Genomic DNA, 15104 nt, shown 5'->3' with positions numbered 1-15104 from the left:
AATAGACATAGTTAGGACGTGCAATAGCAGATTATTGTATCTTCTTGTATTTCACCTTTATGATTGTTAATTTTGGATGATTTACACAATTAAATTTTAATCCTCTTTTAGACTAAAAGAGGAATTGTAGGGAGACACTGTGGCCCCACCTCCTAGGAGCCGGCTATAGGTATGCTTGACTACGCCTGTGAAGGTGTGGGGAATTCTTAAGGAGGTGACAGACATGGGAGCGCTCTTTCTGGGCTCCCCAGCCTGCTGCCTCAGGGCACTCTCTCTCTGGCTTGTGTTTGGTTTGTGTTTATCTGAAAAAAGACATCCTAACCACTATAGGGTAATTATCAGAGAAAAGGAGTTGGGCTGTACAAAGCTGCTTAGGAAAGCTGAGGTTTCCATGACCATGGTATGTCTTTCTTCTTAACGACGCTCTAGATCAGCAGAGAAGGGTAAGAAAGGTGACAATACTCTAATTCTCATTTCATCTCCTGGATTGTCTTACTGGAGCCAAATGGCCTAGAACAGAAAGACAATGTCACTTAGCTGAGTACAAGTCTCCCCACAATGCCCACCTGTGTCAGACAGAAGACACAATAGGTCTCTGTGAGTTTTCAACCAATGCCTGTGGTAAAAATATCTGGAAATAAATAGGGTACAATGGGAGAAAAGGCAAATAGAAACTGGCATTGGACACACAACCATCATGGGTGCAGTTATAGGACAGAAACAACCTCAACACCTGAGGAAGAAAGACATTAGAGTTCTGGGGATGTACAGCAAATGGAAACGATTCTCTCTTTGTCCCCTAAGTCAAACCCCAAAGCCTGGCAACATTCAGATGCATCACCTACATTCAGTGGCAGCTGATGATAGTAACTCAACCTGTAGCTGGAAACAGAAAAACGTATGGGAATGGACATGGACAGTCTCGAGCTACTCTGATGTGGCTGATGACATCAGTACCAACTCCTCAAAAAGCAGCTCCCTGGTATGTGTGCTAATGCACAGATGGCACATATTTCTGTTTGTCTCACTTTATGTAGTGCATCATGTACTCTTCTCTAAAGTACTAGGGACCTTAGTCATACTCATATAGTCACTGAGGCTTCAAATACTCAATGATATGGCCTACAGGGCTTAGCCAAACCAATGCAGTGGAGGCCTAAACCAAATTACATGATGATCCAAATAAAACTGAACCAAATGACCTGCATCTCTTTAGGTAATATGTTGGTATATAGGGAATGGGCCTCCGAATGTCTCTCCGTTAGACATGGGAGGTGCACCATTTTAATGAAGTGTTGTAATTATTGGCAATGATGCCAAAAATAATCAATCTAAACTGTTATACTCGGGTCTTAATGGGTAGTAGACTGCCCTTAGACTACATTCATGCTGTCTGAAATAAGACTTGCTTGTCCCTTAGCCAGGACTTATTCATAGGAGGCTAAATCCAAGACCCTGAAAGACACAGCTGAGGTAAATACCAAAGGCTGGCATCATCCTGATGCTTGGAGTTTCACTGGCAGTAGGCATAATTAAATACTGTATAAGACTAACTGAACCATTTGGTCCCTTCCTGTGTCAGCCACACTACCCAGGGTGGCTAACAGAGTTGCATAGTAACATGAAACATCTGCTAGAAGCCCAGGCAGTGTGTGACTGAGGGGTAATAAAGCCTGTTGGGAGAGAGAGTCCTCTATCAATGTCTTGTACATCCACACATGGGCCAAGAATGTTCCTAGAATGCCCTGACAGCATTTTACCTGGGCCATTTCTTAGGGCTGTGCTTGCAACAAACAAACATCAGAGATATGGCAATGTCTCCTGCTAGAACACCGTTACTTATGGCTTGTGATAAAACAGATTCCCCAAACTTGTCATTTCTTGGTTCTTATGCAACCCACTGCAGGTGCAGTCATCTCTTTGGGCATGTCATTTCATCCAGTGGGACTTGACAGGAGGTGAAGAAACCTAACTCCAAAGATGCAGATATCCATTCTGCTCCTTGTGCTAAAGTCCTCTGAGTCTAACCCAGTAGTTGCATTTCCCAGCAGGCATTAAACAGCAGTGTTTCACAGCTAATCTACTGCTTTCCAAGAAGAGTGGCCCTGAGAGAGTGTTTGCTTTGCTTGCCTTTTTGCCAGTAAGTTCCATTTGTGACACCGTCTACACTAAGATTCTGTTTGGTGAGATATAGAAAATATAACTTTCCTTCCAGCTAAATACCAAGTTACTCTGTGGGCTTAGAAAATGAAATTTAACCCAGCCTCAAGTCAGCATTTGTTATCATACAAAATAAAGCCTTCTAGAAATTCTATTCTCAGAGGACCATACCAGACCTGTTGCCCGGAATCTGTGCCACCATCCCTTGATACCCAAATTGTCTTTATTCTATAGAATTAAAAATTCTTTTAGGATTTTTTTCTTTGAAAAGCAGGCCTTGGGAAAATATGTACTATGAATTTACTATTTTCTTAGGAATTTACTTATTTTCCGAATGCCCCCATTTGAAAGCCAGGTAGTCTAGAAGACGTGAGAACCTCTTCTGCAAATCCCGAGACGTACTATCCCCCATCAGAGCAAACCTTTTCTTCTCAGAGACCGGACTTATAAAGGAGCGACCCCACGCCCCTCAAGACCCCCGCCTCAGTTCGCACCGCAGACCTGTCCTGCCTCCGGTGAATCCCGCCCCCTTCGTGCCCTCAGGCCAATCACAGGGAGGCGTCCCTCCCTCCCAGTTGCCATGGTGCCCGCCAAGTCCCTTCTGCCACTTACCAGATGTGCGCCGGCTGATCCAGCCGGTGAAAGCGGGTGGCGAAGGACAGCAGAGTCACCACAACCAGCGTGGCCCACCGGCCTGCCGCCTCCAAGCGCCACGAGCTCCAAGCAGGCCGTTTAAGGCTCCGTGCTGCAACCTGGGGGGCCGCGTCCCGGCCCACGGCCCTGGCAGCCTGCGGCGCGCAGCGGCCCCTCCGGGGACGCAGCTCGGAGCCCGCTAGGCCGCCGCCTATAGCCGGCGGCATCCTCCCCTTCCTGAGGATTACCCTCCGGGCCGGAGGCGCGCTGGGTCTTGTCCGCAACCCCGTCAAGGAGTCATAGGAGGGCGTCTCGAGGTGCCCTGGGATTTGTAGTTCCCTCCGCTTGCCGCGGAGCGCCGGGCCCCGGGCTCTGGGCGGGGCGGGAAGTGTGGTGGCCGCCCGGACCGCTAGGAAGCGGCCTGAGGCGTAGAGCATTGCGGGAGGCGGAGGGACGTTAAGGACAGAGAGAGATAGAGAGACCCGGGGCGCTCTTGAACTACAACTCCCAGCAGCGCGGGAGGCGGGGCCAACACGACCGAGGGAAGCCCATTTAGTCCAACCCTCGCTATCTGGACCCCGCTAGGCCTCAGTCATCTCCTTTTCTCGAGAACTGACTTTCTTGGCCCGCCGACGTGCGAGATGCAAGCCGGGAAGGTCTGTGCCGCACCTCCGGGGTTGAGGGTCGCTACTTAGACACACGGAGAACAGCTGGGGGGTGCGGGGGGGTGGTGCTGAGAGCGCGCCTCTTCGCACGGCTCCACAACGACTCCCGGCGTGCTGTGCGCCGGGTCACTCTGCACCTGCGCGCTGGCCGCCGAGCGCTAAGGAGTCGGTCTGATTGAACTGGGAATGCTAAGGGGCTCAGCGTTCGGGGTGGCGCCCACTAGTGCCCTTACCTGCTGCGTGCATACGACCGTCTGCAATTCCCTGCGTGCACCCCTCGGCCGGTGTGTTGGTCCAGGCATGCACCAAGGGGAAGATGTGACACTTTTTCTTGGCTTCTCGGGGTTTTAATTTTGTCTTTGTTTTGTTGCTTTGGTTTTAAGAAACAAGGTCTTGCTATGTAGTCCAGCCTGGCTTTGAAGTCGCGAATCTCCTGCCTTGGCCTTCCAAGTCCAAGCTTCGCCTGGAGCCTCCCTGGTTTAAATCGTCCATCCTAGAGCCGCTGTGTTTAAGCCATTGGTGGGACAGGGCTGAGAATCTGTTTTATAAGGGACTCTGTTGAGTCTCTCATGCATGAAATTTGAGGCCTGTTGTGTGGGAAGATGGTACAACCAGACACTGCATCAGGTTAATATTGTATAGATTTTCCACATACAGAAGCGATTTTCGGGATTTTAATCATATACCAAACGGTATAAAAACAGCTGGGGAGGTATGTAGCTCCGATGTAGTAGCGCCTAGCATGGGCTGAATCTACCCCCAGCTGCAAAACTGCAAGTAAATTTAAAATTGCCAGACTAATCAGAATGCGTATTTGAGTTGGAAACACAAGTCTTCCAGGTGCGCTGATTAAATGGACGTTCTACCTGATAGTAAAATGTAGAGCTGTGCAAGAGCAAATATTACCGGATGGTTTGCAGTCGGTGCCTAGCTGTTATTTTTCTTCCCATGATTTCCTTATCTGTGGTCAACCATTGTTAAAGGAAACCTCAGTTACCTGGAAAAGTTCAGAGGCAAAGTTCCAAACGGCAAGCCTTTCCGAGTAGTGGTGATGAACTGTCACACAGCAGAGGGCAGTGAATTGTCCCTTTGTCTAGTACATCCATGCTATCTACACTACCCACCTATTAGCCATGTAGTAGATGTGTTAGTGGCTAGGCTGTGGAGATAGTACAGTGCTTGTGTGAGCAACCCTTGACCACAAAGCTCAGGAGTAGTGGTCTGTGCAATTTTATTATAGTAAATTATTAAAATCATCCTATTTCATTTTTATTGGTAATCTCTTATGGTATCTAATTCATAAATCAAACCTTAGTTAGGTATGTATGTTGGTATGTATGTGGTGGTTGGTGTCAATTTGACAGGAGCTAAACCATATAGGAGACCAGCCTTCAGACACACTTGTGAGAAAGTTTCTCAGGCTATCCTCTGGTCATATATGTGAAGGGTTATCATTAATAGATTAATTGACAAGGGAAGGTGACACACTGGGTTGGGTCTGGGCCCATGAAAGGGTGAAGTTAGCTGAGCAACAACACACATTCACTCATTGTTCTGTTTCCAGCTGTGGCTGGGGTGGTACCAGCTGTTTCAGGCTACTGTCTTAATTCACCCCTCTCCTCATGATGGACTGTATCTTGAGTTATAAGCCAAAATAAACCATTTTTCTATAGGCTGCCTTTATCACAGTATTTTATCATAGCAACAGGAAAAGGAACTAAGGTAATGTGTAAGAAAAAAATAATAGATATAGGGTTTGGGTAGTATATGATTCCAGGCATCTCTTGGAGGTCTTTGAAGGTATAACCTGAAGTACAAGACTATGCTGTATAATTACCACTAGATAAGAACAAAAATTGCCTAAGAGATTGGGTTTCCTCCTTAAGGGCCATAAGGAGAGTAGTAGCAACTACCGTGACTTTGGTCACCCTTGGTACAGTCGGTGTATAACACACATTACATAAGGCATTCTTCGCCAATTCTAATCATGTTTGTCAGTCTCTCAGGGTCAGTGTCTCAGTAATCCTGAGTCACCAAGCTGTAGCTAAATGTCACCCTCAGCCTGGGGAAAGACCAAAATTCAAGATTTGAGGTACAGTTTCTAAACCAGGCGCATATCACTTTCTCATTATAAGGTTGGAAAGTTATTAAGTAGGACACTTATAAGTGAGGAGCCATTGGATACTGTGAAACCCAGACAGGGCCCTTGTGAACCACCAGCTTGCAATCTCACCTTTGTGGCAAATGGGCGCATCTGCCACTTATTTTTTGTCTTTCCCGAGACAGGGTTTCTCTTTGGAGCCTGTCCTAGAACTAGCTCTTGTAGACCAGACTGATCTCAAACTCAGAGATCTCCTGGATCTGCCTCTACCTCCCTAGTGCTGGGATTAAAGATGTGTGTGCCACCACCCGGCCCCTGCCACCTATTCTTATGAGGCCATCTGGGAGTAGACAGCTTCGAGGTGATAGCAAAGCAGCAATAAATAAGAAGCTGCTCTCTACGAGGGTGAAAGGAACTGCTGTCATCATTTTAGGGCAGCCTTTTGTTTTATAAGCAGAGGAGCTGACGAACAGAGAAAGCAGGGATTTGTCTCAGGTCATATACCACTGCTTCCTGATCCAGGTCTGGACTCTTGAGTCTGCCCACTTTGAACCCATTTCACTGTAGACTTTACGTCAGAGCCAGTCTACACTCTATGCCCTCGTGCCAAACTTGCCGCAACCAAAAATAGAAGAAACTGGGCTGGAGAGATGGCTCAGAGGTTAAGAGCACTGGCTGTTCTTCCAGAAGTCCTGAGTTCAATTCCCAGCAACCACATGGAGGCTCACAACCATCTATAGTGGGATCTGATGCCCTCTTCTGGCATAAAGGCATACATACAGATAGAGCATTCATATACAATAAATAATTTTTTTTTTTTTTTTGGATTTTCAAGACAGGGTTTCTCTGTGTAGCTTTGGAGCCTATCCTGGCACTCGCTCTGGAGACCAGGCTGGCCTGGAACTCACAGAGATCCACCTGCCTCTGCCTCCTGAGTGCTGGGATTAAAGGCGTGAACCACCAATGCCCGGCAATAAATAAATCTTAAAAAAAAAAAAAAAAAGAATAAAAGAAACCTCCCACAAGTTGAAAAGATGCCATTTCTGACCAGAGTCCAGGATCCTCTGGTGCCTGTTAGCCTGCTTTCCCATTGGCTCCTGGGACCCACCCCTTTGGGCTCCTCCCCCTCTGCCTCACAGCTCTCTGAGAGAAGACTTTCCTTGGGAGGCAACAGCACTATGACTGGCAAGGTAAGGCTAGCACTCACTCAAAAGCTGCTTCTTCTGGAGCGACACTTGTACCTCAGGAACTCATAGCAGCACTAGGACCCAGGTCAGGCCTGAGTTGTCAAGATACATGCCTGACTAATGCAATAGGAAGAAATAGTGCTTGGGGCCTTTTGCCTGGGGAACTTGTGCCTGCTTCCAGCAGGCCCCTATGGCCAGAAAGCCAAGCCGAAGTTAATGTCCACCCTCATCCTCTCTCTCTCCTCAGCCTGTCCTCTATTCCTATTTCCGAAGCTCCTGTTCATGGAGAGTTCGAATAGGTAAGAGCTTAGCTTCTGGAGGGGTGGGGTAGCAGAGGGCTTCACCCACACACATAATACACCTCCCACTCACCAGCATCCCTGTTCTCCTGGAGCCTCTATCTCTGAATGGCACTTCCACCCCAAAAGTCCAACAAGAGGACTGTGGGAGTGGGAAGAGGGGGGTGTTTTCCCCCTCCGTGGTGCTACCTCTGTCCCGCTGCACTCCAAGGCCCCTTAGCAACCATGCTCAGAGTAGGTTCACAAGATCCAGAGGTCCCTGGTAACTCGCAGGGGAGCAGCTGGCCTCCCTCTGTTCTTATTTGATCTGGTTAATCAAACAGAACTGTTTGGAGTTGGCCACAGACTTCGGGAGAGCAGGACCTAGAGCTCTCTGCTTTAGGCCGAGTCTGACACTTCACTCCTCCAGTGAGCACACTGCTGGCAAAGGTCACTGCCATAGCACTGTGTACCAAAGAACTCTTGTGCCCAGTGTTTTTGTGTGCTTGACTCCCTTTTCACCTCGATGATCATGGGAAGGAGGGACTGTAAGTGTCCCCATTGTGCAAACGAGACAAGGCACAAAGGTTAAGTAATCTTCCCTCCATCATGCAGCTGCTAAGAGGAAAACCTGAAGTTTGAACCATGTAGTCTGGCTCAAGTCCATGTTCATTTGCTTTGATTTGGCACCAGCAATTGAACAAAGAGCCTTGACCATGCAAAGCTCATATCCTTCCAGTAAGTTAAACTCCTAGCCATATCCCTCACTTTCAGCTACTACAGTGCTGCTTGTCACACTAGGGAAACCGAGGCAAAGAAACTCATTAAGTTACTTGCCCAAGGCCATACACCTAACAATTGAATGAGGTAGGATTTGCACCTAGGCAGCCATCTCCAGTCTTGCCCTAACTGCAGAGCCATCATCAGTGACTGTCACCTATCCACAGTCCTGGACCCCAGAGGCACTACCATGACTGAGCCGGGAGCCAAAGCAGTATTAGTGCTGTCTTTGTAGAGCCTCTTTCAGGCTAAATTACTTTCATTCCAAAGTAGAGCTGACCAGCAGGGAGGAGGCTCCTGGCGTTGCCCTTGGAGGAATGTCTTTGAAAGTCTAACCAGAAGTCATCCCCTAACTCCGCTCTGGTCTCTCCTAGCTCTGGCACTGAAAGGCATTGACTATGAAATAGTGCCCATCAACCTCATAAAGGATGGGGGGCAACAGGTAAGGAAGCTGTCCCAGGCCCACAATATGAGAATTGGACCTTGAAGAGGTACCAGGTGGATGGAGCACTGGCTGTGCGCTGGACGGAAACCTGTGTTTAGTGGTTCTTGTAACTGAGGAGGCTGCTGCTGGTTCTCCTGAGAAGCAATGGGAGCCATGAGAAGGGATCAGGGTACTGAGATCAGTGCCTGACTTTATGAGGATAGGTGATAAAGGGACTTTTCCCTGTACTAGACCCTCTCAATGGATGACCGAGGTAGGAGCTGACTTAGTGGCCACATTAAAGGGTACAGGAAGAAGGTGGGCAGTGGTGGCACATGCCTTTACAGGCTGAGGCAGCTAGATCTCTGAGTTCCAGCACAGACAGGGTTACACAGAGAAACCCTATCTCGAATGGGGGGAGGGGGGAGGCTTGACAGCTAAAACCATTGGGGTGAAACTTGTACTTTAGGGGTCTAGGATACTGTGTGAATCCCCAGAGATTAGCCTGGCCTTAGGAGTCAAGTTCTTCTCCAAGATGAGAAATATGGATTGGTGGTAAGCCTACAGTGTTCCTACTTGCTTGGGCCTGCTCTAGGCAAGTTAAGATAGGGCACCTAGTCCTCCATGGCCTTGTCTCCACAGTTCTCAGAGGAATTTCAGACCCTGAATCCCATGAAACAAGTGCCAATCCTGAAGATCGACGGAATCACCATTGGCCAGTCAGTGAGTAGAGGGCTTGGGAGTGGCAGGGCTGTGAGTGAAAGGACCTGACATCTCTTCCTAACCCACAAGAGGCCAAACCGAAGCATAATAGGGGCTCAATGAGTGCATGGTAGAGGGAAAGAGAGAGGAAGGTTGAGCACATGGAGAACCAAGTTCACCAAGGTCCCCCAAAGGACCTTTGCCATGCTTCAGTTGAGGAGGGCGAAGGAGGTAGTGGTACCACTGGGAAAGGGTAGTTTGCTGGCCTTTGCCCTCTTGGGGTCCAAGGATCCCAAGCCCTCTCCCTGCCTCAATGTTCCCTCTGGACAGCTGGCCATCATGGAGTACCTGGAAGAAACTCGGCCCACCCCACGTCTCCTGCCTCAGGACCCAAAGAAAAAAGCCATTGTGCGCATGATTTCTGACCTCATCGCTAGTGGCATCCAGCCCATTCAGGTTAGGCCCTATTACATCTGCACCCTTGTACACTGTCACTCATCCCTTCCATACTCACTGTGATTGAGCCACCACCGTGAGGTAGGTGGGGGAAGCAGGGGAACAAAGAAAAACTCGCAGGGGCCTTGACCTAGCCCACATGGCAGAAGTGGGCAGGAATCCCAGAAACCTTTCATCAGTGTAGGTTTCCAACTCTACTCCTAGACCTAGTAGCATAGACATGTTTGAGGCGGGGGAAAGAGGCAGGGTAGCAGGCCTAGGTACAGCCTCCAGCTCCATCCTGGGCAGCGCCTGCTCATCTTCTCTGTGTCATATACGCAGATAGGCCTTGCTTTACCATACTTTGCTTTACTGTGTTTCACAGATAATCACATTTTAGATTTTTATTTGATTGTTACAAGTTGAAGAGTTATAGCAGCCCTTCATTAAGCAGGTCTATTGTCATTTTCTACTGATTTTTCATCATTAGTGTATTTAGTAATAAATTATTTTAAAATTAAGATACATTTCCAGGCATAGCGACTCTGTATGTTCAGTAGATCAGCATAATGTAAACAGAACTTTTCATAACCACTGAGAAACCAAGAAAGTCCATGTAAATTGCTTTATTGCTATATCTGCTGTTTTCCTGAGTCTAGACCTAAACCCCTAACTCTAGAGTATGCCAATATTGGGGTTCTTATGAGGTTTTTTGTTTGTTTGTTTTTAAAGTAAGTATTTACCTGTAAAGTAGAAAGGCAAGTATTAAAACCATTTAACTGTGCCAACTTCTACTTTGTAAGGTAATGGCTCTAAAAAAGGAGCAGTGACTTTGCAGGGTGATGTAGCTAAGTAGTATCAAGCAAGGACCAAGCTCAGACCCTTGTGTACCTGTGCCTCGACTCCTGTGACATCTTGCTGTGTTTTTTTTTTAATTTATTTATTATGTATACAATGTTCTGCCTGCATGTATGCCTGCAGGTCAGAAGAGGGAATCAGATCTCTTTATAGATGGTTTGTGAGCCACCATGTGGTTGCTAGGAATTGAACTCAGGACCTCTGGAAGAGCAGTCAGTGCTCTCAACCTCTGAGCCATCTCTCCAGCCCGCCCCCACATCTTGCTGTTTTTAACAATGGGGATTGCACCTTAGTCATAATCACTAGAAGCTAGTCCAACACACCTACACACCTGCCTCACCCCAGTCCCAAACTGACGTGTCCCTTGGGACTGTCCTGTTCCCCCCACCTGCCCCCAGTGTCACACAGTCTCTTTTCAAGAGACCAAGTAGGGGAGAGTATTGGGTGCAAGAGTAACAGGCCTTGGCTTGTGGCTGCATCTGTCGGTCATGCCATCATCCAATGTCCCTACTCTTGCATATTGCTACCAAAAACCACATTGCTTTCAGAATGCTTGGGACAACTGGGGCAGCCTAAGAAGGTGGCTACTTCCAACTTCACAGACCTGATGGAAGGAAGGTCCTGTGTAGCCCAGAGGCGAGTGGGACAGGTGAACATTTAGAGCAGACGGACACTGAGCTTCCATGCAGAGGCTTGACAGAGGGACAAGCCTCAAAGGGACAGACTCAAGCTGGCTTCCAGAGCAATCATTTCTTTTTTGTTCTCTTGAGCTGTACAGAACCTGTCTGTCCTGAAGCAAGTGGGACAGGAGAACCAGATGCCTTGGGCACAGAGGGCTATCACTTCTGGCTTTAATGGTGAGTTCTTACTCTTCTGAGCTGTCAAAGCAACTTCTCAGAGAAATGCCCCTCACACACGTGGCTCTGGGCATCTGAACCACTTTCAAAGGCTGCTTTGATCTTGACAGTGGGGTGGGTGAGAGGACCATGGACAGGAAGGTGGTAGGCTGGGTAGGTCCTCAAGGATAGCTTTAAGCTCCAGAATTTCTGTGAACCCCAGACCTGGGGGCCAATAGTCCCACAGTGTTTGTTGGTGCCCAACCTCTATTTCACTGAGCACCCCAGCCAATAGTGCCTGTCCTCAGAATGCTAGGCTGTCTGTGAGAGCTGTTGCCTTGGCCAGCTGCAAGTCTTGTCTGTTCTGAGAATAGACAGAGAAACCATGGAAAACATTATTCTTAGTCCTGGCTGTCATCGCCTACACCAGACTCTGCCCCATGCCCTAGCCTATCACTGAAATGTCCGCCTATTCCATAGCTATGGCGAGGCCACAGCCAAGCCCTGAGAGGATGTAACTGTTATCCATGTGGCCTCCCCACAGCTCTGGAGCAGATTCTGCAGAGCACAGCAGGGAAGTACTGTGTAGGAGATGAGGTAAGTGTCCCCAGACCTGCCCACTGTGGCCTTCGTGCTGACCCCAGACTGTCATTCTCCCACTTAGACCCAGTCATCTCTTTATCCTAAGGAGATACCTGAAGGGGGACCTGGAACCAGCCTCTTGGTCCAAACCTCTGCTCTGGGCAGTTAGTGTGTGGAAACACCTCAGCTCACTCCTCTACTGCCTCTAGAGCAGTGGCTCTCAACCTGTGGGCAGTGAACCCTTTGGGGTTCAGTTAACCCTTTCTCACACAGGTTCGCATATCAGATATCCTAGATATCAGGTATTTACATTCCGATTCAGAACAGTAGCAAAATTACAGTTATAAACTAGCAGTGAAATAACTTTATGGTTGGGGTCAGCACAGCATGAGGAACTGTGTTAAAGGGTTGCAGCATTGGGAAGGTTGGGAACCCCTGCCCTAGAGGTAATGTGAGGTATCCAAGCCAGAAGAGCATACTTCTAAGCCGGTGAGGTGGTCCAGGCATCAGCTGGGTTAGACTAAATGTCTCCCTTCCTTCGAAGCCAGAGACTGTAGGATTAAGGAACCCTTGACAACTGCAAACTAAGGCATTGGACCCGTGGTAGTCTGGTTTCATGGTTCCTTCTCTGCTGGGAGTCCTCACTAAGTCCGTAGTGGTGGTGGCTTCAACAAGCACACTGACCACCACCAACGCAATCAGGCCTTCTCTGGCTACCACAGGGTTGGTTGCCACGGAAACTAGAGCATGGCATGGGAGAAGTGCTACAGCTCCAGGGGACAGGGACAGCTCCAGAGGAGAGAGTGGGTGGGTGATAGGGATGTTTGAAAAACTGGAAGCAGATAGGAAGTTGGATTGGCAGCCCTGGTACAGTCAGCAGTGGATGCAGTGAGCCTTGCCAGTAAGTCTGGGGTGATTATCCTTGTGCCAACTCCCCTGGCCTTCTTTCAGGTGTCCATGGCTGATGTGTGCTTAGTGCCCCAAGTGGCAAATGCTGAAAGGTAAGAGAAAGCTCTGCCACCTTCCTTCATGTCCCCCTCCTGTCAGGGCCTCTGCATCCACTATCTCATGTGAACCCTTCTTTAACTGCCGGGGAGCCACGCCTGCTGCCTTGGCTTAGCATAGACATGGCAGATGAATCACTGAAATGTCTCTACCATGCCCACTGGAGCCTGAGTGGTTCTGTATAGACAGCTCTTTTTCCTAAGAGGAGGTGGCTTATCTAAGGGAAACACCCCCAAGAATACCTGCTTCCTGTACCCAAATGTGGAGTGTCTTCTTAGAAGTGAGCTCTTCGAGTTCCCTCCATTGGCCTGCTGGACAGGTCATGCTTGCTATTTAGGATATAGACATGTGCAGTGCATTCCCTCCCCTACAAAAAGGGTAATGTGGGTGATGGGACAGGTGGCAGGACTGCTTTCTGGCCTTGCCCTGCAACCTCTGGACCTCTTCAGCCCTGCCTCCGCTTTCCCCACTGCCCATGGCAGTGTCTTTGGAAACCCTGGCTTATGAATGTTTCTCTGCCACAGGTTCAAGGTGGACCTCAGCCCCTACCCTACCATCAGTCACATCAACAAAGCCCTGCTGGCCCTAGAGGCTTTCCAAGTGTCTCACCCCTGTCGACAGCCAGATACACCTGCTGAGCTGAGGGCATAGCTCCCAAACCATTCCCCACTGGTACAGGGAAGGGAACGGGGCTCACATGCTGGGTTAGCTGAACAGGCTCAAAAAAGAGTGAGTTGTAGCAGAGGACTTGAACTTGACCTCTTCCCTCAAGAAGTAGCAGAAACTCTTGGGAGTCCATGGCATTCCTTTGAGGCTCCCAGTATTAGAGTTTTCTCTAGAGAAATGAAATTAGTAGGATACATCTCCCCTTCAACTTCATCCTTCCTTAATCCTCTCATCTGCCATATGTTAGGATTGAGTGTGGGCAGACACATGACCTGCTATAATGGCTAATGCTGTCAACTTGAAAAAACCTAGTCACCTGGAAGAAGGGCCTTTAGGAACGTGTGGGGGTTATATTGGTAATGTTGCAGTGGGAAGACCATCATGGATGGTGGAGGGTCCCAGAGCCTATAAGAGGAGGGAAAGAGCTGAGCACTGTTGTGTAGGCTGACTTCTCTTGACTGTGGATGCAGTGTGATCAGCCACTCCCACTGATGCTGTGACTTCCCTGCCATTGTGGACTGTAACCTGGAACTATGAGTGAAAAATAAACCTTTTTTCCTTTATGTCGCTTTTGTCGGGGTATTTTTTAACAGAGCAACAGAGAAGAAACTAAGACCCCTGCTATCTGTCATGGGGCAGCCATGAAGATGACGTAAAGATGCTGGTTAAAAATGCCTGGCAGATTTACCTAAGTGGCACAGGGAAGCCTGAACTCCTCCTTATCTACTCTTATTAAACTTGACTCCAGAAAACATTTACACTAAGTTTAGTCATAGTTAGTTGAAAGCAGGCCTCTAACATGTTCCGTAGGGCTGAGCTTTCCCACTAACCAGAAACCACATCTGGACTCCGTAGTTAGAAAGTCTGTTAGCCTTTTGCTCTTCCTGTGGCAGGCTTGGCTCCTGACACCCAAAGGCAAGTGAGAGAAGCAAGCACAGCCTGCTGGAGAGAACTAGACTGGATCTGGGGAGGGACGAGTTAATAAGCACAGAGTGTCTAGTGACCAGCTGAGTTCCTAGAGCAAAGCACTGCACTCCTGTGACATGCCTGCACCAGCACTGACAGGAGAGGGCTAGCAGGCCCTTCCCACCCAGTTACTCATCCTAAGGAGAACCCACCTCCAAACTAGTCCCAGGATCAGGCCCTTTGATGAAATCCAATGTGCATGACTCTGGAAATGAGAAATGGCCTCCTTCATGTGCAGTGTAGACAGCTTGACCAATTCCAGCTCAGATTACCTGGGTGACACTTCATCACTTGCTGCCCTAGGAAGGGCAAGTCCCAATACCTGGCAATGTTGAAGACTGAGGTAGTGTGCAGTGGAAATCAAAATGACCTTTTGTCATCCAAACCTGCTGTTTAATTTCTCCTGTGCTGCTGAGGTTAAACAGGAAACTGACGTCTGTGTGTCTTGTTTGAGTAGAAGCATTGTTCTCAACTTTTTTCCAGCTCAGTCCCAGGGCACTTCTTTCCTCATTCTGTTCCCTCCTTTGTGGCCTTTCCTTTAGATTCCATGGGCTCTGAGCTCTGGGATGACCATTCTTTCTCGCCAGACAGCTTTTGTCTCAACAAAGCCAGAGGGAAGTAAAGGAAGGTAGATATGGCAATGAGGGAGCTCCGTGGCATACCTGGCCTGCCCTTCTGCCATATGGAACCTTTTCCTAAATTATTCTAGATCTGGATGGGTAAGACCTACCTGGTATCTCCATAAGAAACTCACCAGATCAAACACTAAACCAGAAACCCTGGGCCACTCAGTATTTATTAATTTATTTTAATTTTTTATGTGCAT

The 15104-nt window shown here is 48.4% G+C and overlaps 2 protein-coding genes across 5 annotated transcripts in view; one reads left to right on the top strand and one right to left on the bottom strand.

Annotated features, from left to right (window-relative positions):
• Positions 1–3259, bottom strand: part of Pomt2 (protein O-mannosyltransferase 2) — a 46318-nt gene extending 43059 nt beyond the window's left edge. Inside the window, exon 1 of the mRNA XM_027418603.1 lies at positions 2773–3259. Coding sequence (XP_027274404.1) covers positions 2773–3230 — 458 coding nt within the window. The 5' untranslated portion in view covers positions 3231–3259. The remainder of the gene's footprint in view (positions 1–2772) is intronic.
• A 54-nt stretch (positions 3260–3313) lies between these two features.
• Gstz1 (glutathione S-transferase zeta 1) lies at positions 3314–13875 on the top strand. Of its 4 annotated transcripts, XM_035445206.1 has the most exons (10): positions 3349–3449; positions 6611–6749; positions 6994–7045; positions 8179–8246; positions 8871–8951; positions 9261–9386; positions 11002–11080; positions 11604–11656; positions 12593–12642; positions 13171–13875. In XM_035445206.1, exons 2-10 carry the CDS (start codon positions 6738–6740, stop codon positions 13295–13297), a joined length of 648 nt encoding a protein of 215 aa, XP_035301097.1. In that variant the 5' UTR covers positions 3349–3449; positions 6611–6737; the 3' UTR covers positions 13298–13875. The 4 variants fall into 4 exon arrangements, with proteins under 4 accessions (XP_027274409.1, XP_027274405.1, XP_027274407.1 ...); XM_027418604.2 differs by lacking the exon at positions 6611–6749 and having other exon boundaries at positions 3328–3449; XM_027418608.2 differs by lacking the exons at positions 6611–6749; positions 6994–7045 and having other exon boundaries at positions 3314–3449.
• The last annotated feature ends 1229 nt before the right edge of the window (positions 13876–15104 follow it).

This window comes from Cricetulus griseus, chromosome 5 (genome assembly GCF_003668045.3).
Source record: "Cricetulus griseus strain 17A/GY chromosome 5, alternate assembly CriGri-PICRH-1.0, whole genome shotgun sequence".
Lineage (NCBI taxonomy): Eukaryota > Metazoa > Chordata > Mammalia > Rodentia > Cricetidae > Cricetulus > Cricetulus griseus.
This window is presented reverse-complemented; position numbering and strand designations above follow the sequence as displayed.

Bases quoted from the DNA above. Each gene is read 5' to 3' on its own strand.
- Gstz1 (XM_027418604.2), top strand. The intron at 8,247-8,870 runs GTAAGGAAGCTG...TTGTCTCCACAG, and splicing joins TAAAGGATGGGGGGCAACAG to TTCTCAGAGGAATTTCAGAC. The intron at 12,643-13,170 runs GTAAGAGAAAGC...TCTCTGCCACAG, and splicing joins CAAGTGGCAAATGCTGAAAG to GTTCAAGGTGGACCTCAGCC.